The 25,196-nt window shown below is 38.6% G+C and overlaps 2 protein-coding genes across 2 annotated transcripts; both read left to right on the forward strand.

Annotated features, from left to right (window-relative positions):
- The first annotated feature begins 9,513 nt into the window (after window positions 1–9,513).
- LOC114219261 (keratin-associated protein 13-1-like) lies at window positions 9,514–10,014 on the forward strand. The gene has a single exon (XM_088022907.1). It carries the CDS (start codon window positions 9,514–9,516, stop codon window positions 10,012–10,014), a length of 501 nt encoding a protein of 166 aa, XP_087879033.1.
- Window positions 10,015–17,601: 7,587 nt separating this feature from the next.
- On the forward strand, window positions 17,602–18,207 carry KRTAP27-1 (keratin associated protein 27-1). Its single transcript, XM_028114378.2, has one exon. The coding sequence runs from the start codon at window positions 17,602–17,604 to the stop codon at window positions 18,205–18,207; it is 606 nt and encodes a 201-aa protein (XP_027970179.1).
- Window positions 18,208–25,196: the final 6,989 nt, after the last annotated feature.

The following is a 25,196-nucleotide window of genomic DNA, read 5'->3' on the forward strand; positions in this document are numbered from 1 at the left end:
ACATCAGAAATATATAAATAAACATAGTCTAACCCAATACCTTTAGAATATATATATATATTTAAATATATAAGTATATATATTTAGTCCCTGGTTACAACCTAGCTCAGAATTTCCTTATAATGCTTTTCCTATTCATCTTAAAATATATATATATATTTCTTTTATCCTGTGATCCTTCTAGGCAGTCTTACCTCTCTGCCTTTGACTCCTGGTCTTCACTGGAGCTCTGGTCTTTAAGCCACCACATTCTTCTATAAGGTTAATTGGGGATCTTTAGATGTAATATCCACCCTCACATAACATGAAAATGTGATATCTATAACATTGCTTTGGAAATTTTTATTTGTTCAGCAATTTTCAGTGTGCTTGAGGAAAATAATTTGGTATTTGCTTTACTGCTTATAAACGCAGCCCCTAAGGAGCCATTAAAAATTTACACACTATAAATTTGATGGTAGATTACTTTTTTAAAGTATTTGGGCTGAAATTTCCATTTTCTTAGCTAATATAATTTAAGTCCACTTGTATGAGACATTCCATATTCATCCAGCTGGTAAAGAGAGCCAAGCAGAATTATTTTTCCATAAAACTCATTTGATTCTCATGAAGTATCATGATCATGGAATACTCTTTGTCTTTTATGAACCATTTCTGTCACACACATTAGTTGTTACTGAACATAAGTACATGCTTTATAATATGGCAAGCCACATTAGGAATGACTGAGAAAAGAATCACAACAAAATATAATACCACAAGCTGGGAGGAAAGAAGAGAGCTATATCTCAGCACCTTGTACATGACCCTCCGACTCATAAATTAAACCAGCAATGATGACCAACTGCTTTGAGTATACAGTTATCATCTGAAACCCAGGTAAAAACTAAGCTGGCTTTTACCTACAAAATACAAGTAAGCATATTTATAATAGTATTATTCTAGTTGTTTGAAGTTAGACGATACCCCTTGCTCTTATACAAGTTGTAGTGTAGAAGGATATTGAAGTTCACTGTCAAGAATGTCTCACCAACAGGGTGAGCACATAAGCTGTCTAAACCAGCAGAGAATATTCAGATACTCTCTGACATTGATGACGAATGAATTAGACATAATGATTATATGTTTCAACTGCTGGTTGGAAAATTCTCTTCCTTTTCTCTTACAGAATTCCTGGTCTACCCCATCTTATGGCTATTCTTACCCCAGCTACTGTGTCTACCTACTGATCTCTGTTCTCCCAGTCTCCACCTAGATAGGTCTCTCTGTAGTGACTCACAAGAGAGTTGCCAGAAACCCGTCAGCAGCCAGGAGCTATCATTTTTCCAGAAACTATGAATTCAATGGTTTCCAATCTTTAAATTATAGATCTTGTGATTCCCAAAACCTGAATCGCCCCAGCTTCTGCCATGAAAACTACCTCTCTACAACTTAATACAGACAAGCCTGTAGGACTGGCTTCTATAAATTAGCTTCATGCCTCTTCACATTCCTACAAGGAAATGCTGCTATTATATCCGTTTACTACAACCCCTCACTTCTGGAATTGACTGGCCACCAACTACTTAGTTTCTCTGTTCTGTCATCATTATACAATCAAAGAACAGTCCAAAAAAAAAAAAAAAAAAGAAGAAAGTCAAAGTTAGGAAACTACCTTTTGTCAGATGATAAGAAATTATAAGGTTATTTCATATTCTTTTCTTCTATGATGTGACAGATATGTTTCCATTTACTAAACTAAACTTATGGATTTTAAACATATTCATGTGTTTCTTTGACTTTTTAAGACTTATTGGCTTACTGAAGTTGCATTTTTTTATATTATAAATTACTGTATGGACAGCTTTGCTCGCTGATTTTATAAAATCAGTAAGGACGGCCCATTTGTAAAGAAGCTTCACTTGCTGTGAGCAGAGCATAATATATAAATTTGTGGAATCACTATGTTGTACACCTAAAAGTAATGTAACACTGTGTAAGGAAAGGGCTAAGGTCTAAGCAGGGAGAGATAGGAGGCCCCTGACTTCCCTGACTAGGCTCACACAGCGGGGTGCTCCATGACCAGGCTCACAGAAATCCCAAATGTGGAGAAATGCTGAAACGATCAAAACCAGAGATAAGGGAGCAAACCAGACCACCTGACCATAAATATTAAGGAGTTGTCTTTTGTCGTTGTTGTAGGTTTGTTTTTTTTGTTTTGTTTTGTTTTGTTTTGGCAGCTACATTGTAAATCACAGAAAATGACCAGACCTCAAAGAAGAAGTAAGCCATTAAGAACGTTATCAATACTCCTTGCTCAAACCAAGATGGCACAATTCCAAGGCCACAAGCTTCCTGGTCCATTCTAATTAAAAGACTGCCACTGAAAGACTTCAGTGGCGACCCATTCAGGACCCCTCTCATTCTAGAGAGCTTTTTTCTTTCCTTTCTATTCTCACCTTCACTTAATAAACTTTCACTTCACTACACCCTTTTGTGTCTATGAGATTCATTCTTTGGCTCCATGAGACAAGAACCCAGTGACCCTGTAACACTAAAAATCTCCAAAAAACACTTGAGCAAAGACCTGGAAGCTGTGAGGGCATTAGTACTATGGACTAACTGTTTCCCTTTCTTTTTGACAACCAAGAAGATTAGAACTGAATTTGAGGCTCAAGTCTGGTACTCCAGAGGCCCCTGTGGTCTGCAAATTTGTGGTCTTTTGTCCCTTGAAGAGGCAGGAAAGTAGAGTGGTTAAGGGCATGAGTTCCAAATTCAAACTAGATTCAAATATTGGTTCTACTGCTCACTAGCCACATGACTTTGGCCATTGTATTTAATCTCTCTGGGCCTCTAAATGATGATAATAATAGCACTTTCCTCATAGGGCTCTTTTTATGGATTAAATGAAATAATGAGCACAGATTCCTTTGCATGCAGGAAGAACTCAATAAAAATCAGCTGTAATTATTTTTTAAAAATTGGACAAGATGTTTCAGTTTATTTTTATTTCTTTATTTATTTCAGAGAAAGAGAATGAGAGAGAGTGAGCGAGAGAGAGATCATGAGGGGAAGAGGTAGAGGGAGAGGGAAAAGCAGACTCCCTGCTGAGCAGGGAGCCTGACATGGGGGCTCGATCCCAGGACCCTGGGATCATGACCTGAGCTGAAGGCAGACACTTAACTGACTGAGCCACCAAGGCACCCCAAGGTGGTTCAGTTTAACCAGTGTTTATTCAGTATCCACTCTGTACCAGGCACTGTTGAAATTGTGGCCATTTCCAAATTAAAAAACAAACAAACAAACAAACAAACAAAAAGTGTCTGCAGTCTCCCATGGAGAGATGCTTAAAATCCAGAAAGAGCATCTCCCTAACTTGACCTTTCTCCAACACTCGATACTTTTTTTGACTACTTTCCTCTATTTGTAACATATCTTCAAATTGATTTTGTTTGTTGCCCTCCAGATTATGTTTTTACTTCACTGGCTATTTCCTCTAGGTCTTTTGTGGGCACAAACCAGACCACTTGGCCATAAATATTAAGGAGTTGTCTTTTGTTGTTTTTGTAGGTTTTTTTTTTTTTTTTTTGGCAGCTACATTGTAATCACAGAAAATGATTTGCCAATTCCTTAAATGTAAAATTTTCTCAAGGTGCCACCATAGGCCCCTTCTCATCTCCTTCTGTGTGTTCCTGGGCTTCCATCGTTTTCATGGGAGGTGGCCAAACACTGTGGTTAAGAATACAGGCTATTGAATCATACTCTCATGGTCTGAAGCCTGGGGCCCACTCTTTATTCTAAGGGACCCTCTGATTCATTCTTCACATGACAGCCAGAGTCATTTTGTAGGAAGCAAATTTGATTTAGTTGGATCCATATGTATAACCTATGGATGGTTTCTCACTGTTACAGATTCATACTCCTTTGTCTAAGCTGATGAGGACAGATGAGATTTGGAATCCAGAGTTTTTCAGAGTTTAGAAAGATAATAGAATGAATAAGCTGCAAATTATATAATACCTCAGGTAGTATCTGGGACAACATCCCATAATCAAACATATTGATTTATATATCTAAGGCACAACATAAGATATCCACACTAAGAAGAAGAAATTAATATGCGTAGTTTCCATTAGTTTGAGCTATGTGATTCCATCTAAAAGGAATATATGATGTTGTCTTTCACCTCCAAATTAATTCCAAAGAATTTTTGATTTTCAGAGATTTGGGGACCTTTGAAGAATGTCCAAACCCCTGCCATGGCTTCCAGAGTCCTTGTAATCTGGTTCCTGTCTGTCTTCAACTTCATCCTCTATCTCCTCTTTTCTGACATTCTTTGCTGATGCTGAGCTTCCTTGAAACAAGACCCCTTTGCCTGACTAACTCCTCTGCCTTCAATCCTTAAACTGAGCTGAAGAGATGTGCTATCTTTCAAAGATAAAATTAAGGCATTAAGGTATCCGGTGTAAGATAATTGGGGGTCAGATCATAGGATGACTTGCATAAAATACTTAGAATATTGAATTTAAGTTTGCAAAGGCCAACCTAGACTTTTAGAAAGAGCATTCAGAGAAATGCATAGGACACTGGGTTGAGAGAGGCTTGGCCCATACTGGGGACAACATGCAAGAGCAAAGGCAGAATAGCTGAGATACAGCAAGAAAGGAAAGTATTCTAATATTTTTTGGAGATAAAAAAAAAAATAGGAAGACATGCTGATCCGAGATCGGGCAGGGGATGTGAGGAAGAGGCACATCATAGATATCTCCCGGGCATCCAATTTTCAGGGTTGCCTAGGTGGTTTACTATAACTAAAGTGGGTGCAGAGGAGTAGAAGCAGGTCTGGGCCAGGAGACTGTTTATGAAGACAGTCAAGCTTCTGCTGAGTTTGCTGTTTTTGTGAAATACCCAAGGTGAAGCAAGGAAAAGTTTGGAAGCCTAAAGACAAAATAAGATAGGAGATATTTAGGTAGTGATAAAACCATTGATTTCCTAATTTATCCATTAAGGAAGTATTTATTGAACAACGACTATACAACCCTGTTCTTGAGCTGAGGATTCAGGGTTGAACAAGAGTAATTTCTGCCCTTCCCCCCGTCCCCGAGATTACAGTCAGAGACGTGCTATTCAGAGTGAGTCATAGACCAGGGTAAATCCACGGTGTTACTAAACCTATGATTTAGTTAAGCTGACGTTTTTAATCACGCAAGACTTCTTATTGTTCTTAATGAAGGAAGAGATGCATTGATTTACCTGTTGGTATACACTATCTCATGGTAGATAGTAATGATCTCCATGGACTAATCAATTTCAGTAGCACTGCCCTAGTCAGCGGGACAGTTTAAAAAATAAATATAGTATAAAGATGATGGAAGTAAGTACAAGGAGGATAGACATCATAACATGGAAGCCTAATTTATCCTGGGATACGGTGGTTATAAAGTGAGGAAGGGCTTAATTATCTTAATTATCCAGATGAAGGAAGAACATGTAGGGCACAGGAAATAACATGTCCTTGTGGTAGGGGAAAGCTAGAAAGAGTTTAATTATGAAACAGGGAAAGGGCCCAGGGTGCAAATGAAGTTAGAGACATGGCCAGGGCCACAACTGCGCAGCCTTGCAAATCATGTCTAGGATTTGCATCTTATCACACATGTACTAGAGAAAGTTTCATCAAGAGAGTGATGTCATTGCTTTCCATTTTAAGATTTTCTTTTAAGGATTTTATTTATTTATGAGAGCGAGAGAGAGAGATTGGGGGGAGGAGCAAAGGGAGAGGGAAGCAGACTCCACACTGAGCACTGACCCGATGCAGGGTTCGATTCCAGGACCCTGAGATCATGACCTGAGCCAAAACCAAGAGTCAGATGTTTAACTGACTGAGCCACCCAGGCACCTCTTCATTTTAACATTTATCAGGCAGGGGGTAGGGAGAAAAGAATGGAGGGGACAATTTCTGAAAATGAGACAGACCATGTTGGCACTCTTCCACAGCCTGCCAAGAAAGGAAACACCTTGAACTAGAGCAGGTGTTTTTTCCCAGAAACTGCTTTCACTCCCATGCAACTTTTGGAGACATAGTTAATTGTCGTGGTGTGTGTGTGTGTGTGTGTGTGTGTGTGTGTGTGTCGGTCGGTGGGGGGGTTGGGGAAGAGGTGTGCTACTGGCATCTAGTGGGCCAAGAGTACCACCAAATACCAAGAATTATGCATTCCAAAATGTCAGTGGTGATGCAGTTGAGAAACCCTAGACTAGAAGGTAGGCAGTAAGAAGACTAGACAGATTTATGGAGAATTTGGAAGACAGAATGGGCCACGTTCGGGATGGATTTCATATATTAGGAGGATTCCAAGTAAGTGGGTGGAAATGCTGCTTACTCTTATAAGAAAAGAGATATTTTATTCTTCCTAGGGAAGAGCAAAAGTTCAATTTCATACACATAAAAGTTGGACACCCTTATGAAACCTTCAAACTGAAATGTCTAGTAAGTAATTAGATATCTGAGTCTAAAAAAAAGATGGGGCGCCTGGGTGGCTCAGTCATTAAGCATCTGCCTTCAGCTCAGATCATGATCCCAGGGTCCAGGGATCGAGCCCCTCGTTGGGCTCTCTGCTCGGCGGGAAGCCTACTTCTCCCTCTCCCACTACCCCTGCCTGTGTGTCTCTCTCTGTCAAATAAATAAATAAAAAATATTTTTATTTTTTACATAACACTCTCTCTCGCTGTGTCTCTCTGTCAAATAAATAAATAAAAATTTAAAAAAAGAGGTGTGTATGGAAATAAACATTTGAATGGCACAATATGGATTGTATTTTAAGCCATGAAGGGGAGGTGCCTCCCCTATAGAGAGAATATGTCGAGACATGAGCACCAAACCTGAAGAAACATTATGTACAAGTACCCAACCAAGGGTACAGAGAATTAAGTGGAAAATAAGGAGTGGGTGTCATGGAACAACATAGATGAACATGTCTCAAGATCAAGGGCACAGTCACTTGTGTTGAATGTGACTAAACGTTCATATCGGATCATTCTAAAAATGTCCATGGCATTTAGCAGCATAGAGCCACTGCTGAGCATGGCAGTGAAGTTTCAGAAGAATGTTAAACCAGATAGAGACAATATTGTTATAGAAAAGTGAATAAGAAGTGAGATAGTTGACAAACTTAGAGAATTCCATCTTTAAAAATTAGAAGAGCCCTATCATCACAAAGGAAATGACACTATTTGACATTTTTGGATTGAAGAAAGTTGACCGTGTCACCAGGCTGAGAAAACAGAATTATTAGAATGAATGAGAATGAAACTGTTTGAAAGAGGAAGAAATAGTAACTGGTCAAGGCCCCAAAGCCAGCTTTGTGTGGAGTGGGGGTAGGGGACAGATATCTTAGGGTCATTTCAGGCACTGAAGTTGATATGCTGAACTTGAGAACTATATGGAATTATGAAAGAGATACTTATTTTCACTTAGCATTTTTCTTAAAGATAAATTTAAAAAAACCAATTAGTTCACTATAAAGATAGAAAGTTAATGATTTGATATATTCTTTCAGTTCATAAATAATTTGGAGTACCCACCATGTGCCAGTCTCTGGGTTAAAGATGACTAAGCCCTGTTGCTGACCCCCACATGTGACTCTTCTGCAAATTCAAAAGGCTGAAGTTGGGGTGCCTTGGTGGCTCAGCCCATTAAGCATCTGCCTTTGACTGAGGTCCTGGGATCGAGCCCCAGGTAGGACTCCCAAATGGGCAGGGAGTCTTTTTCTCCTTCTCCCTCTGCCCCTCCTCATGCTTGCTCTTTTTTTCTCTCTGTCTCTCTCTCTCTCAAATAAATAAATACAATCTTAAAAAAAAGACTGAAGTCTTACTCATTCTGCATGAGCCATATCAAAAGACATCCCTTGCAATCCCTTCTCTATATGTGACTGAGTGTGTGTGTGTGTGTGTGTGTGTGTGTGTGTACCAAATAGATAGCATATAACATACTAAGATTCTTATCTCAGAAGAGTTAAAGCTTAGCTGAGATGAACATCTGTCAGATGGGGAATTTGATTTGGGATTTGGGCTTTAAGAGATGAAAAGGACTTGGAGAAGTGAGCAAAACATTTGGTAAAAATTCATAAGCAAAACAATGGGCAGACTCTTCCACTGGTGCTAGATAAGCAAATACTATAGGAGATTAGAAAAAACAATCACCTGGGAAACAAATAGGAAAGATCAAGTTACATAAATAGCTTTTTGTTTCCAATTTCTAAAAGATGCTTTAAGGCAGAAATTGGATATTATAATAAGTGAAAAAAAAAGACATCTCTAATTCCAGGACTTTTCTTTATACCATTGATTTTTTTATAGTGATAAGGATGATTTTAACTACTTAGTATGAAGGTAAGTTTTATGCTTGTCTTTCTAGAACAATGAGCAAAAGAGAAGCTCAGCAGGGAGTGAAATGAATCACTCTCTGAGGTGTCTCATTTCTCACTCCCAACTGAGTTGGCAAAGGTTAGCACACTATTAAAATTCAAGTTTTTGCAAATGTATTTCATTGGTAGTCAACTCAGTCAAAAGGTGTATCAGTTCTTAACAATTATTCTCAGTGATAGTCTAAGTGTTTGCCAAAGAATTCTCTGCCTCACCTGGAAAAAGAATCCAATAACTCCATACTCGATAAAACATGAGTTGCTTATTGATGACAAGCTAAATGAAAGGACAAATAGAAGGTAGTTTGAAACAACCATCTTAATGGTAACTTTGTATACTAAAAAAAATATTAACTAAAAGAATTAAGAAGTTGTTCCTTCAGTGGTTGCATTTGGGAATTTCATAAAAGAGGTAGGACTTCATAAGTAGGGACCTCAGATAAAATGCAAATGTTATCACATTGAAATGTTATTTTTCCACCTGGGCATTCATTGTTCATGTGATTCTGGGAGTGGAAAAGACAAGCTTCTTGAGTTGGCATAGCTATGTGGTTCCTGCTGGTTTTTAGGACAGGCACACATGGGTGACTACATTAGTGATAATACCTATCTCATAAGGTTGTTGCAAGGATTAAATGATGCCACAATTTTCAATGTTGCACTCATGGTAAATGCTCAATAAAACATATACAAATATTTGGGAGGGAGGTGCTGATGACTGTTAGGAGTACATTGCTGGTAACAATTTAGACGTTCATGCTCAAAAATCCCCATAGTCAAGCTTGTGAAGAAGGGAGGGTACTATGTGTGTCATGACAAATGTCTTTTGAAGGCAAACCACACCTTACTTCCAGAAAAAAAAGAAAAAAGGTAAGAAGAGGAGTGCCTTCTATAAACCCGAATAATTAAACAGCAGTTAAGAACACATGAATGAGTTCAATTATAATTTTGGCCTAGGTGAATTGGTTGTTTTCATGACAAGACATGTAAAAGAATGGGGAGGGTCTGAATCACATCTAGTGCAGTGAGGGTATATATATAAACATGCCTGGGAGAAAGAGGGGATATCAGAACATCTCCTCACTGTCACTCAGCTGAACTCACATCTCCTGCCAACATGTCCTACAGCTGCTGCTCTGGAAACTACTCCTCCTGCTCCTTTGGGACATACCCGTGCTCCCCAAGCTCCTCCTGTGGCTGTTCCTGCCCCAGCAACCTGGTCTACCACACTGACCTCTGTTCTCCCAGCACCTGCCAACTGGGCTCCTCCCTCTCCAGTGGCTGTCGGGAGACGTGCTGTGAGCCCACCAGCTGCCAGACATCCCATGTGGTGTCCAGCCCTTGCCAGACTTCCTTTTACCACCAGAGGACCTCCATGGTCTGCGATCCTTGCCGGTCAATTTACCCGGGGTCTCTAGGCTGTGGATCCAGCAGAAGTTACTGCCTGGGCTGTGGATCACTTGGCTTCAGACCCCTGGGTAATGGAATCTGTGGCTTCCCTTTCCTGGGCTATGGATCCAGATTCTGCCACCTAACCTACTTGGCTTCTAGGAGCTGCCAAACTTCTTGTTGCCAACCAACCTGCAGATCTGTCTTCTCCCACCAATCATCTTGTTAAGGATTCTAGACCTGGACTTCACAGTCCTTCAAAGTCAATCCCGGCTGTTATCTGGCTAGAGTCTATATTCTACTACCTAGAAAAGTATAGTTAAATAAAAATCCTGTTAATATGAAATTGTTTATCTCATAAAATACTCACCCTGTTTTCCTTCTATTTTCTTCTATTTTCCCTCTTACTTCTTTAGTTAAAAATGAACCAAGAAGTCTTTTTTTTTCTTCAAATAAACTCATATAATTTGATGTCAGATCACAGGTCAATGTTAAAGAAAAAGCTATCCACTGGGAATTTCAAACCTACTGTTCTTTGTCTAAAAAGAAATATTTAAGAATTAGACTCCCTGGAAGGCAGAATTCTCTGACAACACAGAGTTAGTTCTCTGGAATTTTTGGCAAGTGGAATCATTGCTTGGGGCAGGAGGTCATTCTAAATGCTTCTGTGTATAATCATTTCAGCCTTACTAGGCACCTTATTTTGGTTAAACTACTGAGTCTAATCCAAGAAGAAAAGTTCCAGAGACAGCAGTGATGCTTTCAGTGTACTATCCTGGCTGCTTTAGATGAGGAAATGTCAAAATACTTTTCATGAGCCCCCTTTGTAGACTTATGCAAGTGGTAATGGAATTTTGAGATCCTGATATTACTAACAGCAGTAACTGCTATGATGAAACAAACATCCTAAATATGGATGAAATTAAACATTTATGCATTGAGTATAATAAAATTAATTCAATTTCTAACTTATTTCTCATCTTGATGCTTAACTCTCTCCTTCTTCAATCTGGTCACTGTTTTCAAAGAAGTCACCTGGGAACTCCTGGAAACATGGTGCTATCATGAATAGATAATATCACCTGAGAAGGAGGACTTTACCTTTTGATATCTTGAGGTTAGATCTGGATGTGATAACTAGATAGTCTACTAAGCTCTCTTGTTTTGGGGAACACAGTCATCTACATTTAAAAATACCTAAGCGGGAAGAAAAATATGTAACTGGATGTGGGTACTGATTGTTCATTGCCCTCACAACGTGCTTCTCTCTCCTCTCCCAAAAAGAACTGGGTTTTGTTTGTGTACCCCTCCTTATCTACACAGAGTCAATCCTATAAAGTAAGGTGGCCATGCTCCTGGTTTCAGGATGGATTCTGGCTAGTTCTAGGGCCACCCCAATCTTCCCTGAAAGTGATTGGTTCAGGATGGAGCGTGTGATCTGATTTAAGCCAATGAGGAACAAGGAATGATATGAACCGGTGCTTCTGGTGAAGTCCTTGTGGAGTTTTTTTGGAGCAACCATCTCTTCCTCTGGACTTTGTCATATCGTGTGTGGAATGTTATATCCATCTTGCATGTGGCCTAAAAATTAAACCATCACGTGAAAGACAGCAAAGCCAAGAGCAATGCAAGGAGCAGAGCCCAGACTACCTCATTTCTGGACTTTAGTAAATATGAGCCGGTAAACTTTTCTTATTACTTAAACCATTTTGAAAAACAATTTCAGTTACTTGTAGCTAATGTTTTCCTAAATGAGACACTCATTTAAAAGCTGGAACAACTCCTTTTCCCAAAAAAAGCCTCGTGTTATGTTAAAGATCATTTGAAGTCCACCTTTGCTCTGTCCTAGTGCCTCTCCACATGACTCCACACATGCATTCACTCCACCAATGCTATCTACTCCTGTTTCCTTGAACACATTGTGCAGAACTGAGGTCTTATACAGTCTTACACCTTTTTTATTGTTATGTTAATCACCATACATTACATCATTAGTTTTTGATGTAGTGTTCCATGAGTCATTGTTTGCATATAACACCCAGTGCTCCATGCAGAACGTACCCTTTTTAATACCCATCACCAGGCTAACCCATCCCCCCCTGCCCTCTAGAACCCTCAGTTTGTTTTTCAGATCCATCATCTCCCATGGTTCATCTCCCCCTCCGATTTCCCCCCCTTCATTCTTCCCCTCCTGCTATCTGCTTCTTTTTTTTTTTTTTAACATATAATGTATTATTTGTTTCAGAGGTACAGGCCTGTGATTCAACAGTCTTACACACTTCACAGTGCTCACCATAGCACATACCCTCCCCAATGTCTATTACCCAGACACCCCATCCCTCCCACCCCCCACCACTCCAGCAACCCTCAGTTTGTTTCCTGAGATTAAGAATTCCTCATATCAGTGAGGTCATATGATACATGTCTTTCTCTGGTTGACTTATTTCACTCAGCATAATACCCTCCAGTTCCATCCATGTCATTGCAAATGGCAACTTTAGAAAGAGTGTCATGTCTTTCTAACCCTTCAAAACCCACAGAAATATTATCTCTTCTCTCACTCCTTTTTGGAAGACTCCACAATCAATAGAGTTTATTATTTCTTACACATTAGCATTAAATATGCTTATATTTTTGTTAATAACAAATTCACTACTTTATATTTTAAGTATTATTTTGTTTAATCAGTACTATTTTGTTTGTTTTCCCTTGTTATATCTTCGATGAACACAATGGAATCTTACCTAATGGGATCTGGAAAGTAGTAAATACTCAATAAATATTAATTTAATAGATAAAAGAATGAAATGGAGCTAGGGTGATAGTCTCCAAGATGTATTATGTCAATAGAAACAAACATTCATTCATTGTTGCTAGTTGAACTCAATTTGGATAAGCCAGTTGTCAGTAATGTCATTAATCTTCTGGTCACCATTATTATAAAAAATGACTTAGCTCTATCTTAATGACATATTATCACAACTGCAGTAGCCATAGGTTAAGTGGGAGAACTCAAAAGCAAATTCCCATTTCTGGATCACATAAAGGCAGAAAAATAACTTCACCAAAAGCTAACCTCAGGGACAGGCCAGAGTAAGTGCATCTGGGGAAAAGAACAAAAGCAAGTGTATAATTACTATAATAAACCATGACACTTTCACATCCAAGACATAATAGAACAAAGGGTTGGAAAATATGGGAGTTACTGCTCAAATGGCTGAGGTACTATGATCCATTCTTTCTTTCCAATTACTCTTTGTTAAGGGCTACATAGTATGTAGTTCTTTCTTTCTTTCTTTCTTTCTTTCTTTCTTTCTTTCTTTCTTTCTTTCTTTCTTTCTATTTACATCAAAGTCTGATGTCATTGAACTGTAAATGACCAAGAATTATCCCAAGAAGCAAAATTATTTAGAGATAGTTTCATAGAAAAAAAAATGATGTCACATGTGAATCCTTTTTATTACAGTGTTCTAAGACAATCTATTTATCATTAGAAATAGATAAAACTGGCAAGAGACCATTTCCATATTCCACATAGGGTCATTATTATGGTTTTAGTGTCATAATTCTGAGTATTCCAGAGACTAAGATATTTTTTTTTTTCTGTATACATTACAGTGCCTGAGAGAGGTTATATGGTACTTGACTAATTTTACAAAATGTTATATTTAAAGGAAGGTGGTCATTCCCCTTGGCACACTCTTTTGAGGTGGGCCAATGAAAAATAGACTTTTTCTTTATTTTTCAGAGTTACTCTCAAATACAATAAGACTATTCATTTTAAGTGATAGATTTCTACCACCATGCATGGCAACTAATAGCCTACTGACTTCAGTCTTTGTTCTGTCCTGTTAAAATTTTTATAAGTAATCTTAATAAAAATTAGATGGCTTAAATGAAAGTGCAGATTTCATTCAGCAGGTAAATTTGACAAGATGCCATTTCATGTCCTTTTCAACTCTAAAATATTAAGATTCTGATAGAAAATCATAGAATGTGACAGCTAAAAAGGACCTTTGAGATCCTCTCATCTAAACTCATTATCTTAGAAGATATCCAGAGAGGCAGAGTGATTTGTTCAAATTCATGCAGTGAATTAATAGACTCAGGGCTAGAATCAGATGTCTTCACTCTTGGTCTAGTATTCTTCCATTGCTATGCAATCTGTCTATATGAGTGACTTCCTGGTTGAAGAAGAGGAATTGATTTAAATTAACTTAAGTCATTTGGTTGGTGAGGATAAAACTAAGGCAAGGTTAGAGGAAATACATTGTGGGAGAACTGAGCTGAATTATGTTGCTCTAATTTTTTATTTATTTATGTTTTACTTTAATATAGCTGAACATTGTTTAGAAGTCCAACATAGCCACATAATCAAATATAAAAGTAATATAAACTGTTCAACCTTATAATCATCAAGTGCCAAGCCCTTGAGAGATAGAAACAGGTTTACTAGGCCTGTAATGGGAATGATGAATACAATCCAATCCTTAGAAGAATGGAATGTGCAACATTTATGGACACAAACAAAATAATCTCAAATACACAAAAAAGATACTGTGTTTATTTTACCTGATAGTTTTGTATCAGTACAAGATTGATGTCACCATCAGAACAACATTTTGGTTTGTACAAAGATCCTTAACTTGATCAAAAATAATTGCTACTTTTTTTCATTTACCACTCCATATGTGGCGAGCGTTTGGGTATCATACATATAATCTCTTTTCATCTGTAAAACCATTTTATGAGGTTGATACTCTTAGAATTTTCATTTCAAAAATGAATGAGCCAAGGCATAGACATTTAGGGGAAATGTTCAAGGTTTGTGATTGTAAATCTTGGCTTGGAATCGTAACTGAAGAACACTTCCTTGTATTTAATTTCTTCTTCACAACAATTTTTGATATTCCACCCTCTGGTGGTAAGGAAGTGCTACTGCAGCTGCAATCACTTCTATTTCAAGACCAGGAGATACCAGGGAATTGTTCAACCATTTAGTAGAAAAGTATCCAGTCACCATAAGCAATCATGTGACTATTTCTACCTATATCACAAGAAAACTAAGAAATAGACTACATAATTATCACTGTTCAAATGCCTACAAAGCGAACACTTAGTTTTTAATAGTTTGCTTGAAAACAGTCTGAAGGTGACCAGTTGTCCTAGCATACATCATTCCACAGTGATAAACCTAATCACTCCCTCTATAAATCCAGCACTAGCCAAAATCTGTATTTACTCATTGAACTAAAATGGTATGCTGAAACACCTATTAATTCAGCACTCAGTTAAATAGCATGTGCAAGTTAATGCTTCATCCCAAAGAGAAAAGAATTCATGGGGTGGCCTTATTCACAAATGACAGACCTAGCATCACTATTTGACATTTGGAGATTGGGAACTGCACAGGTATTCACTAATTTGCTACACATTGTGAGGTTAATAAGAAGGCAGTCTGCTGGAGACAATTGTGTGAATGTTGGCCTGGATGATGTCCTGCCTCTGCCCCCCGTCTGAGTTTGGTTTTGCAACAGGACTCTGTTGTGCTGACAGTGAAAACTGGTGCCCTTTTTTCATGGGGAAAGCTTTTTAAAACATGCGTACATACAATCAAACATTATTTTGAAATAATTGACTCAGCTTGTGCCATGCTAATAAGTGGCCTCCTTAATGATTTTGCTCTTATTTCACAAAGAGGTAACTGAAAAGTAAGCACGGGACTTATTATTATTTTTTTTCTCTTTAAACTCTGTACCCTGGCCAATTCTTGAAAATCTTGGGTATGTCAGGGTTTCAGAACTCTATCCCCTCAGACATTAACTGTAATTTGAATATATTTAGCAACTTCCATTTATTTATTCATTAATCTTTCAAAATACATTTATGGAACTCTTATTATGTGTCAGTCAGGCCTTGTGCTCAGTGCTGGGTATATAATAGCACGGAAGATATACATACTTTTTGCCTTTTATGGAACTCACAGCGCTGTGGCAAAGGCACAGTGAAGAAACAAATAAAGTCATTATAAACTGAGATAAGTTCTATGAAGGAAGAAAAACAGACTCTGAGAATGGAATCTTTTTTCAAACAGGGTGATGAAGGAAAGCCACTATTCGAGGTAGCTCTTATGCTGAGACAAAAGATGAGGAGAGGAGCTGCGTGTGGAGTGGGAGAGTGCAGTGAAGGGGTGAGACAGACAGGCAGCTGCGTGCCAAGTAATGAGGCAAAGAGAGGCTTGGCGCACTCAAGAGCCCAGTAGAGTCCTGTGCAAATGGAAGATGTGGGGCAGAGGGAAAGGACAAGATTTAGACTTAGTAAAATAAGCAGCACCCAGGTTTCACAAGTGCTGGGTGGGATGGACAAAGAGGATGGATCTTACTCTCAGGGCAATGAAAATCCATTTAATACTTCTAAGCAGGAGAGTTAACAAGCTACAGTGGAAGCCTCTGTGATGATCAATACAAATATGCATACAATTTAAATGGGGTGCTGTTGGGGTCATGTGGAGGGCATAATGGGATCTTTAAACACACAAGACTGGTAATTCAACATTATAAGTAACTTGCATATGTTGTGATGGCATTACACACAGGTTAAGCGTGCTGTTTGTCAGGTTGAATGTATTCAGATGTGTCCTTTGAAATACAGGGTATTCCCAGTCCATCACATGTTAAGGAGGAGTTTGTATCAGAGCTGTTCCAGGTTTCTGAATGTTTTTGATTTTCTTCAGATCTGAGAAAAGGGGCCAAGCATTGTGCTAAGAACACACTTCTGTTGTTTCACTTTCATAAGCTGAGCTAAGTGAATTATAGAAGGTGCTATAGAAATTGTGCTGGCAGGTCCTGTGTTATGAGTATGAAACTCGGCTGTGTACAGCTGCTAATGTGATAAATTTAGGTGCTGATCAACATTCTGCAGTCAAAAAACAAAACACAATAAACAAAAATGAAAAGCACATCTGAAACAGTTTGTTACAAAGGCAAATTATCAACCGTTGATAAGCACAAATAAAAGTAAATACACTACTTGGTGTAATTCAAGTCCTAATAAAGAATGTGTCCAAGTCCATTGGTAATTCAGAGGAAGAAGTAGTAACCTGTAAATAGGAAAATCAGGGAGAAGTTTCATAAAGAGGCAATGTTTATATCTGACCTTCAATAAGACAAGGGTTACAAAATGTTAGACAAAAGGAATGATGTTTATAAGGCAATGGCCACTTTCAGTACTTTGGGTGAGCCGTAAGAAGAGATTTCATTGTCGAGTCCTTCACACATCCTGATCAATTGGACAGACTGAGATCTGAGTAGAATGAGGGTGAGCTTAATTGGATTGGCTTCTGACTGAAAAGGTCTTGATCATATTATTCTGTTCTGCCAAAAAAGCATCCATCCAAACTCCACTGCGGAATATCGATTAGTTTACAATTGGTTGTTTCCACATCTATTTGTTTTGTCCATTTACCAATATGGAGAGTCATGGCGACTAAGAAAAAAAAAATGTTAGCTTGGGTGGCATGTTGGGACTCATATTTGAGAAACTGCCCTGATGAATCAGCTTTGGGGCTAACATGAAAGTCATTTTGAAGATTCAAAATGGACTGGCTTCTTTGTTAATAGGATGCCATCTTCATATGTTACTAAACAAAGTGCTAATGAGATGTTATCCTTCAAATTAGCTTAAGCAATGAGGTGGAAATGAATCTTGAGAAGAAGCCAACACCCAGTTTTCTGAGTATATAATCTCACCAAAAAGGAAATTTCAGACCTGGCATGCTGGGTCCTTATGACCAACTTCAATGAAGGGTTTCAACAGTATGCCCCAGAGCCAAGGCCACTTGCTCAAGAGCTTCTACAGTGTCCCACCACTCTCTGCCATCATACATGGGTCTAAGCTTATAAACTTTGAAGATGGATTTTTTTTACCCAGCAGCTGCCATGGCCGGACCTGGCTCCTGGACAACTTTCAAGAAACCGGCAGTGAGACTACCAGCTGCAAAGTGTCCAACCATAAACAGGAACTGTGCACAGAGCCTAGCTGTGTGCAAAGTGTTGGCCTCCCCAGAGTTGTCCAAACAACTTGTTCTAATTCCAGGCTCTGTGAAAAGACAATATGCCGATCAAGATATTCCTCAACACTGGCGGAGTGTGTTTCTCAGACTTGCCAGTCAGGAAGCAGCCAGCAAGTGGGTTTTGTAGCCCAGAGCTGCCAGCCTGTGAGCTATGTGGCAAAGAGTTGTCCACCTAAGACATGTGCATTTAAGAGTTGTCAGACTCTGGAACGTGAACCTGGCCAATGTCAATCTCAGAGCCCTGGATCCAGTTCCTGTAGGCCTCCAGTCCATGTGGCACCAGGGTCACAACTCCTGGACTCTTCTTCTAACACTTATGAGCCAACTTGCTGTGTTACTGGTGGTTTGTAACTGCCTCGTAAGTGAAGAATGGGTAGGATGTGTAGATAGGAGATAACAAATTTTAATTGAGATAAATTGATTTCTTAAGATATCTAGGAACTTTTATTTCTCTAAATACATATTATTGTGCATGGGTTTGTGAGTGAATGGACATGTCTTTTGTCTTCAAAGAAAATAATTTTTGTTTTTTTCTCTTTGGGGCATTTCTGGTAGTAAGCTGGATTGGAAAGCATGTTAAATATTTTAGGTCACTAGGACACTATTTGTCACAGAGCACTGAGAGCTGCAACCAGGAGCTAACATGAGTATTTCAGTCAACATGACTCTTTGGCCACTTATTATTATCCATGGAAACACTTAACATCAAATCTGGCTTATTATAATATATAAATACAATGTGCTACTAATATCAGAAATCCATATAATATTGGAACTTAAAGGGATACTGAACCCTGTCTAGTCCCATGAATTCTGATGGATTTAACTCTTATCAGATGTTGTCCATGTTGTTTATAACATCAGAACCACAAATGAAGTCTGTGTCAACTCCCTGTCCATCCACTCTTTTATCTGCTGCATCACAACACTCTTGTAGTCAACTGTGAGGTTGAATCTATTGCTTGAAAAGTGCAAGAAAATTTTCAATTTCACTTCCATGGACTTCATAACCACATAGTAGCCAGAGACCTTTGAATATAATGAGTTCAAGCTTAGTATACCCACTACATTTCTCCTATTCTTCTTCCTCTTTTCACTATTTCTTAAGTGTTTTTAGAGTTGAGAATATACTCTTTGTATCAAATAAATTTACTTCATTTAGAATTACAAACTTAATTGTCACATTATTATTTTTGTTCAACACTTTTGTGGGCTTTATGTTATTGGTTTTTCACCAGATGAAAATCAAATAAATATTTGGAAGAAAAAAGGAGACCATGTTCCCTTCCAATTGTTTGTATAGTATGAACCAGAATAGAAGTGCACGTTTGTGCTAGTCAGCAGAATATGGGGAACATGCTCAATATGAAGATCATAAAACCATGGAGAAAGAAAGTGTGAAGATACATGAATTTTGTTTATAGTAGCCTGGCTATTGTGAATCTGCGGGTGTACTATTAAATATATCTCTCATTTTCAGGGCAACAGAAGGTTGTGGTAAAGAGCATGAACCCTGGAGTCAGATTTTCCTGGGTCTGAATCTTCACCTTGCTGGGTGAAGGCTGTTTGATCCCAACTGTGTGGCTATGTACAAATTATTTAACCACTCTCACCTCAGTTTCCTTACCTCCAAAACCAAGATGATAATGATTGTTCCACTGTGAGACTTAATAAGTTAATAATTTGAAAGTGCTCAGCACATGACCTTGAAGGAAACACTCAATAAGATATAGCAACATGATTAGCTAGCTAGCTTGGAGACTCAATATGAAGAGCAGAGGCAGGGATTTATAGATAAACCCCAGAATCCATGACAGTTTAAGAAAGGTAGTCATCCAAAAAAATGAAAGACTAGCTGTTTTGTATCTTGAATGATGCAAGTAGCGCCTTTTACCAAGGGAAATGTTTAGGAAACACGCCAGGCCTTGCTGAGGTGGGCTGGCAAGTAGCTGAGTCTATGACAAAGCTAATGTTGATTTACCTGTCAGTTCTGTGGGTAGATTAGACATGGGTCATCTTAAAGAGGAAGATTTAAGCCTAAAATCTAGAAAGCACTAATTGCACAGGTGTTTCCTTAGAGGGGTGGAATTGAGAGGTGGCTGAGGCAGGTCTGAAAGAGCCTGAATGAACCTTGTGTGATCCCATCAATAGTAACAGAGCATATGGCAGCCACACGAGCAGAGCATTCCTGCAGTAAGAGACATTGACACGAAGCTTCTGGGCATAGCAGTGACAGAGCATTGGCAACAACAAGGAGAGACTTCATCTGCGTGGCAGCTTCTTAGTATTCTTGTCACAGCCAATCATGCAAATGCAGTTGAAACTCACGCACAGTGAAGATAGATGCAACTCAAATAGGAAGATCTGGGAAGAGTACAACGCATTTTGGCCACTGTTTCTGAAGACAAGAGGGAAAACAGACATTTCATTTGTCTCTCAAGTATGCGTTCCTTTAATGTGTGTGGTTTGTTGAGAGACAGGGTCTTGGTGGCTAAGAGTGGGGTTTGTGTGTGTGGTGCAGGTGGGCAGGGCGAGGCAGGAGAGAGGAACAGCAGTATTAAATGAGGTTTTCATTTTTTTACAGCTACTCTGTTTATCATCCTAGACTTAATTCATTCTTTCCAGGCTGAGCTTGATCAATCCCTTAAGGAGAAGTTAGGTGAAGAAGATGTCAGTATCCATCTAATCTAACCCACCATGGAGCACATTGGAACTCTTTATAGGGAGAAATTGTGTGGATTCAGGAACTAAAAATTCTTGACATTGGAATAGATAATGGTGTGATGACGTGAAGAGATGCTTTGTAGGCCATTTAGTGTGGTGGGAAGAGAATTGGCTTTGGATTATACTGAACCTTGTTCAAATCCAAATTCTGCCATTTACTAGCTGTGTGCCCTAGGACAAGCTAACATTTCTCAGGCTCAGTTTCTCTATTAGAAAATGGAGATAATGCCGAATTCGTTTGATGGCTGTGGCAACGAAATGCCATCATGGCCATCAAATGCTTAATGAAGTGTTTGTGTCAATATATGTAAGATATCATCTGACACTTTAGCTGATATTTGCTTCTTGGGCCACAACCTCAGTTTGTTTTCATGAGTTCTCTATACTGGACTTATATTTTAAGACAGAGACCCAGAAAAGACTTTCCATTATAGGTGCAAGGGGCATAAGCAGTATGGAACATAACCTAGATAGTGTATGCAGTACTCTCAAAAAATGTAGAAATGACTCAGGGGGTACATGCTACAAAACATTCTTCGTAGATCAAGGAATTTCCTCTTGCTTGAACAGAAAGGCTATGGTAGGATTTGTGCACTGATGTTGCTCACCCCAGACTCTTCAAGACATAGATAGATTAACAGCATGCTTTTCTCCAAGAAGCCAAGCATAATGAATTTCAACATTTTCTTGCCTATGCAGTACTGTGCCAAAAGCCACTGATAGATCTTACTAATTTGGTCCTAGTTGTTTACCAACCACTGTGTATGTATTTTTTAACTTGAAACTCAAACAACCCAGTCAGATGAGTACAATTTTTTAATCCTCATTTTTTTTTTTCAAGGAGGATGAAGACACAGATAAATTAAGTAGGTTGTCTAAGATCAGGCAGATAGAAAATGGTGGATCCAGGATTTTAATTCACTGAGTTAGACTTCAGAGATTGAGCTATAAGTCTTGACTCCCTGGTAACATTACATGCTTTGTCACTAGAGCAACTCAAATATGGGGAAAATTTCTGTGTCCTAAGGAGGGTCTATATATGTAATTTGAAAATTATTGGTCTGGCTATATAGTATTGTTGTAAGTCTGTAGAGGAAAGAACCAGAAAATTAAGTATGGTTGATTGGATGGTTTAATCATAACTCAGGAAATAAGTGCTAGAAAGTAATTGGGCATATTTCACTGGAGTTTGTGAAATATTACAGTTTTCCAGTGTCTTAGAAAAGACCAAGAACTTCAAATCACGTGAAATTACATAATCTAAGTGTTAGGGAAGATGTTTAGGTGGCATGGAGACAGATTTTTCTACAAGTAAGCTTGACTGTCTTGATGTTGTTAGTAATTGGTTTTTTATACCATTAGTCCCTACGTCTTTCTTGTTAAATATGTTCCTTTTGAAAACGATGAGCCTGTTTTAGGCATTAATGGGATATGAGGACACATTTTTTTCCATGTGGCATCAGAGTCACTGGAACCTTTCTTGAAGCCAGAGTAGCTTTCTCCCATTCTGCTTCCCATTTTCCCCTTCAGAGAGTTCCTGTTACTCCCTCAGTTCAAAATTCTTTCACTTCAGGAATTGTTCCAGATTCTTCCCCTGAAGTCCAAGTGGAAATAATGATAATCAAATGCAAAAATATCTAAAAAAGAAACAATGAACACAAAACAGGAGTATTTTTTTTAACTTATAATGTATTATTTGTTTCAGAGGTACAGGTCTGTGATTCATCAGTCTTACACAATTTACAGTGCTCATGATAGCACATACCCTCCCCAGTGTCCATCACCCAGCCACCCCATCCCTCCCACCCCCTCCACTCCAGCAACCCTCAGTTTGTTTCTTGAGATAAGAGTCTCTTATGGTTTGTCTCCCTCTCTGGTTTCATCTTGTTTCATTTTTCCACTATGATCCTCTGTCTTATTTCTTAAATTCCACATATCAGCGAGATCATATGATACTTGTCTTTCTCTGACTGACTCATTTCGCTTAGCATAATACCCTCTAGTTCTATCCATGTTGTTGCAAAGGGCAAGATTTCATTTTTGATGGCTGCATAATATTCTATTGTATATATATACCACATCTTCTTTATTCATCTGTTGATGGACATCTAGACTCTTTCCATAATTTGGCTATTGTGGACATTGCTGCTATAAACATTGGGGCACAGGTGCTCCTTCAGATCACTACATTTGTATCTTTGGGGTAAATACCCAGTAGTGCAATTGCTGGGTTGTAGGGTAGCTTTATTTTCAACTTTTTGAGGAACCTCCATACCATTTTCCAGAGTGGCTGCACCAGCTTGCATTCCCACCAACAGTGTAGGAGGGTTCCAAGAGTACTTTTTTGGACAATTGATAACTCACTATGAGTTATCTTAGTGAGAGCTATGGCTTAGAGCTCTGGCTTCGGTTAGCAATAAGACACACCATAGGGAGATAGGTGCAAATAGAGTAAAGATCTAAAAATTAAATGAAATTTAGAATTAAGAAACCCCACATTTTTGTGGTTGCATAGTATTAAGAATTGCCTGACTTTTTCGATAACTTTCCCTGGCTTCATGGAAACAAATTCGCTAATGGGATTCAAAGAGGGTTATTCCATGGAGCCCAGGGGCAAAAGGAATGTGGTTGTATCCAGACACAAGAACAAAAGTATCTCAGAGGTAAATACTGGAAATGGTTAAGCCCATTGTTCTTCTTCAGTTACTCAACATGGTATTTCTTCATGTGCACGGCTAATGCCCCTGCAGGAGTTCAGTAACTACTAACTGACAAAGATAATGACAAAAGGAGATGGAAAACCAAAGAAAAGCCTACGTGTAACACCTCCCTTATCAGGGCCCTGCCTTGTCACCAGTGCTTTGTGGACAGTGCATGCTGCTTATTTAAATTGAATGTGCAGAGTGGAACACCTGGATTAAAAAATGCGTTCCACCATAAACCCTGTCAACCTTTACAGTAGGGTTATTAACTGTTGTTCTTGTTTCCCCTTGAAATGAGCTACATTCACTCTGACACTGTCTGTGTTAGGAAACCGATGTAATAATGCATGTTGAAAGTCTCAAGAACAGAGTGTCTTCTTCTAGACTTCATACTTTATTAAATTAAGTTGCAGGACAGAGTGAACCAAATAAATTTTAGATGTTAGCCATATTGATATTTACGAGTGTTATAATGTATTTATCTAATGACCAGATTTATAGTAAATCACAGTCAAGGTTTGTAATGATAATAGGCGTACTTACCAGATTAAAGAACATCCATTACTACCAAGAGAAATATTTTTCAAAAATGCTTCTCAGGAAACACAGGCATCAGTGCCATTCTATCATTTTTCAAGTCTAGATTTGTTCGGCAGATTACTCAAAGTGGGTTTGCTCCTCGATTCCTGTGTCCTTGTCTCCCCGGGGCTGCAGCTGAAGGTGGCTTGGTCCCCAGGAGTCTGGTTTAATTTCCTGCAGTGAATGAGTCTAGCAATCAAAGAATTGATCTTGAGGTGGTCCTGGAAGGGCTCCTAATGCAAGGCCAGTGGTCGGGGGCCTGTAGGCTACAAATGGAATGGTAGGCAATCAAAAAACAACGTGCTACATTCTAGCCCACTGAGCTTTCCTCTGGAGGACAAGTATCATCCAAAACTGTTTGTTCTGAAAGGTGTCCAATCAGAGTTAAGTGTTTCCCACAACCTCCATCAGGTAGCTTAGCAAAATGCTGGTGGCCTAAGTATTTGTGGCAAAGACCAGCCAACCATTTTTACATGGTTCTTCTTATGCTCCCTCATTTCTATTATGGTTACATCTTCATCAAATCATAATTATTTCTCAATGTGTAAGAGATCTTTAGTGAGCTTCACTCATTATACAGTTTAGCAAATATACTTGCCCAGGTTATGTTATTACTCAAGCAGAGTCATGGCTAGAGCTCAAACCTAGTGATTCCCATTCCAGTGCCCCATTGACCGAATGCCAAAGTGTTCCTCATGAGAAGTTTATTAAAAATATTTAAATGTACTAAGCACAATAATTTTTAATGAGCCCTATATGTGCATTAAAAGCCACACATAACACATAAAAACCTTTATTGGATCATAAATGTGACCTATCTTAAATTAATATGCCAGCTGTAATAAACATTAATCTATTCACAGAATTTCAAATATCTTTTAATGAAGTTTGGAATATTGCTTTTCTTAATGTACGGTTTGTTGAATGGTAAATAAGACTGTAGGTCTCTTGTTTCAGAGATTCAGCTGTAAATAGCTATCTTCCCTGACATTTAAATAACTGAGTTATGTTTATCACCAGTTTTGAAATTGTGAGTTGAGTAAAGTCTGCACTGGATGTCAATACTCATTTTTAAAAAGTTCTAGAAGCCACAGCACAAAAGAGGGAATAGCACTAAGTGTGGGTACTTTGCCTAGAATCTGTACTAAGGTCATCTTGTCTTTTTAAATAATTGCTCAGCTACAAACTACAACTGTGATTCCCTCGGAGGTTTTTGCTATGTTTCTGTTGTCTCCTCAAATAACTCTTTCCTCCACGTGAGCCTTGGAGGTGACCTCTGCTTAGCCAGTAGCAGTTGTGACAGAACCCAGCTCCTGAAGGACGGCCAAGAAACCA

The sequence above is a fragment of the Eumetopias jubatus genome, unplaced genomic scaffold (assembly GCF_037043125.1).
Source record: "Eumetopias jubatus isolate StellerSeaLion01/CBP00866 unplaced genomic scaffold, mEumJub1_p1.0 scaffold_1, whole genome shotgun sequence".
NCBI classification, from domain to species: domain Eukaryota; kingdom Metazoa; phylum Chordata; class Mammalia; order Carnivora; family Otariidae; genus Eumetopias; species Eumetopias jubatus.